Below are 3,530 nucleotides of genomic sequence, written 5' to 3' on the forward strand. Positions count from 1 at the left end.
CGCCGCCTGGTGGAGGAAGGAAGACAAACACACAAAAACACAGACCACACAGACTGGAGTCCTAACACTAATAAAAAGATAGCCAAATAAATGTTATGTTATCACGTCAATTTTAAGAAATATGATGATTCATACTTTATGCAATGTAAATACACGTTGTATAAAAGTACTAATTGATTTGCCCTATAAGAACCATTTGTAAAACTAAATAGCAAAAACTTGCTCCACAGGTTCAGAATGGTGCTGCGGCTGCCCTGCAAAAAAAAAATTTAATTAAATAAAATTAGTTTGGATTTCTGAATCAGAAATCATAAGTCCTGTCTGCACCAATCAGAGCAAACCTCTCTGATCATAGCAAAAAAAAAAATTCACACGGAGTATCAAGCTGCATAGTGAACAGGTGCGTCTTTAGCTCTATTGATGACAGGATTGTCACAGAAGTTTCATCCTTCTACTATGGATTAAAATAATTTCGCCCATACATATTATTTCTTTTTTTAAGTTATTTCTTTTTAAACCTGTTTGTTTGTTTATAGAATAGTCTGCTTAGTGAGGTTTTGTGATATTGCTCTTAAGCAGACCTGCTAAAACAGCCCAAAAGGGGGAAAAAATGACATAAACGCTCTTCATATATATTTTTATATCTATATATATATATATCTATATATTTTTTTTTTTTTATTGCGGGTCAATGAGGAATTGAAAAAGGAACTGCTCTCCTTTTCTATATATTTTAATTAAATGAATTTGATAATAAACATTTGTTTCTCACTTTTTGATTGTTTCAATATTTTATAAAAAAATTATACAATAATTCAAAACAATCAATCTTCCTAATCCATTTTCTTTTGGGTTTTTTTTTACATAAAGCTTATGAAAACATTTCTGACAGAAGATCATTTATACATTTGACCATTTTATACATGACCTCAAAATCTTACGGTTTCTTATGCTGGTGAAGATTCTCAGTAATCCAGGTCATGTGATCATATGATCATTTGGTACAAAAGCTTACTTTATATCTGATGAAGCAACCAAAACATCCAAAAAAGTTAAAAAACAATCCACTGGACTTTGCTTCCAAGTTTGGAGACGGGGGAGAAGAAGAAGGGAAGCGAAACGTCTTCAAACTTGGAAACAAAGTGAATTATTTTTAAACTTTTTTGGAAGTTATGGTTCCTTCAACAGATATAGAGTAAGCTTTTGTACCAAAAAGGAGCACTCATTTTAATATAATACTTTTACTTTAGCTCTCATGTAAAAGTAAAACATATAGAGAAATAAAAAAATCTTTTTTTTACAGTACATTTTTGTCAAAAATGTACTCAAGTAAATGTAACTAGTTAGTACCCATATTTGTACAGAGCAAACAGACAGAAAACTATTCAAATCAACACTAAAACATGGGAGGAGGCACATTCATCCCTTCAATCCCCACTTTAAATAATATACTTTCTATTATCTGATGGTTCCTCAACTTATCAATGTTGTTTTCTCATAATAAAGATGAGAGAGAGAAAATATGAGCAACTGTGTCGGATTTAACCTGCAGTCAGGTTAGAACCTGCTTATTATGGCCTGTAAGTAGTGTGTAAAACTCTCTGTCTTCTGAATGTGATGCAGGTGACACTGCTGAACTTCATGATTACCCCTGAGGGCATCCAGGACCAGCTGCTGGGAATCGTGGTGGCTCAGGAAAGGCCAGATCTGGAGGAGGAGAAACAAGCCCTCATCCTCCAGGGAGCAGAAAACAAAAGGTTCAGTTTCCCTCCATGTCCGACCGACTTCACATACCAACCACAGAGTTCCCCTGAAAGCACCAGCAAAATTAAATCCTGATTCTTTTTTCAGACAGCTGAAGGAGATAGAGGATAAGATCCTGGAGGTGCTCTCCTCCTCAGAGGGCAACATTCTAGAGGACGAAAAAGCCATTAATGTCCTGTCCAGCTCCAAGCTTTTATCCAATGAAATCACAGAAAAACAGGCCGTGGCTGAAAAGACCGAGCTGAAGATTGATAAGACCCGCATGGACTACAAACCCATCGCCGTTCACTCTTCCATCCTGTTCTTCTCTATTGCTGACCTGGCTAACATCGAGCCCATGTACCAGTACTCCCTGACCTGGTTTATTAACCTCTTCATCAGCTCCATCGACGGCTCAGAGAAGACCGAAGACGTTGGACAGAGGTAAGCAGGTCGGACTGTGGTTTCCTGTTAAAAACACTGCTTTGGTTTCAGCACATGAAGATGACCCGCCGGCTCTGCCTGGTTTGGTTCCTGATGATGATTAAAACCGTTCCTTCCACAGACTGCAGATCCTCAGAGACCATTTTACCTACACGCTGTACGTCAACGTGTGCCGCTCTCTGTTTGAGAAGGACAAGCTGCTTTTTTCCTTCTGCCTCAGTGTCAATCAGCTCATGCACAACAAGCTGGTGAGTGCATACTTCCATGTGCATACATGTGTGACACCAGCACATGTCTCAGATGTCATGTTTTTCGCTGTGCGATTAGGTTACCTGATGAACAAGTTAAAGTAATTTTATGGACCATAATCTAATTTAAAGTAACAAGATCCTTTAAACCTTTAAATCCCGTAACCCTGGATTATTCCCTCCTTTATATTGGTGTTTCAGGTGGAGGAGGTGGAGTGGCGCTTCCTTCTTACAGGCGGCGTAGGCCTGGACAACCCTCACACCAATCCCTGCAGCTGGCTTCCTCAAAAGTCTTGGGATGAAATCTGTCGTCTAGATGAGATTGAAAGCTTCAGAAACTTCCGTCAGGATTTTAATGAACACCTCAGTGATTGGAAAGAGGTTTATGAGAACCCGGTGAGTTCCAGCAAGCCATCACACTGGAAAAAATCTAAATCTAGATAAGTCATTTTTCCTTAAAATAAGTGCATTTTTTCTTGAATTGAGGAGGTAACTCAGACACTTTGCCAATGGAACAAGACAATTTACATTTAACATAAGAAAGAAAAAACTATTTAATTGTCTTATTTCAAGTGTATGCTATCTAATTACCTTATTTTAAAAGTTGAAAATCCTCATTCCATTGGCAAATCATCTTATTTACCTAATCAAATTGAGGGTAAATACACTTAATTTAAGACATTTTGACTTATTTCTACATTGTTTTTGCAGTATATTTGCTGTAAACATAGATTCAGGACATGGTGGAGATGACCTCAGACAGGGTGCATGCAGCAAATGTGTTGAAATCAACAATATGCAGAAGAAATGTGGAAAAAAATATGTTCTAATTAGCTAAAGGCCCAGGTTTACACATGGATATATCCAATTACTACAAAATATACTCCCAAAAGAAAAGACTGACTCGTTAATTAGTAATAAATCTAATAACATGATTCTATGAAAAGGGACCGTCTTTTAATGAGGTCCAATTCAATGCAAATCAATTAAATTCAGTTTATTTCTATTGCGCCAATTTACAACACATGTCATCTCAAGGCACTTTACAGTTCATCAGATCATCCAATCAGATTGATTCAAAGTTTTCTATCTAAG

At 36.9% G+C, this 3,530-nt stretch overlaps 1 protein-coding gene across 1 annotated transcript in view; it reads left to right on the forward strand.

The window, feature by feature from the left end:
- dnah7 (dynein, axonemal, heavy chain 7) overlaps positions 1–3,530 on the forward strand; it is a 129,979-nt gene that overhangs the window by 94,567 nt on the left and 31,882 nt on the right. The window contains exons 45-48 of the mRNA XM_015371242.1: positions 1,624–1,757; positions 1,852–2,187; positions 2,309–2,435; positions 2,637–2,831. Of these exons, the coding sequence (XP_015226728.1) occupies positions 1,624–1,757; positions 1,852–2,187; positions 2,309–2,435; positions 2,637–2,831 (792 nt within the window). The remainder of the gene's footprint in view (positions 1–1,623; positions 1,758–1,851; positions 2,188–2,308; positions 2,436–2,636; positions 2,832–3,530) is intronic.

This window comes from Cyprinodon variegatus, unplaced genomic scaffold, assembly GCF_000732505.1.
Source record: "Cyprinodon variegatus isolate N-32 unplaced genomic scaffold, C_variegatus-1.0 Scaffold3, whole genome shotgun sequence".
NCBI lineage: Eukaryota > Metazoa > Chordata > Actinopteri > Cyprinodontiformes > Cyprinodontidae > Cyprinodon > Cyprinodon variegatus.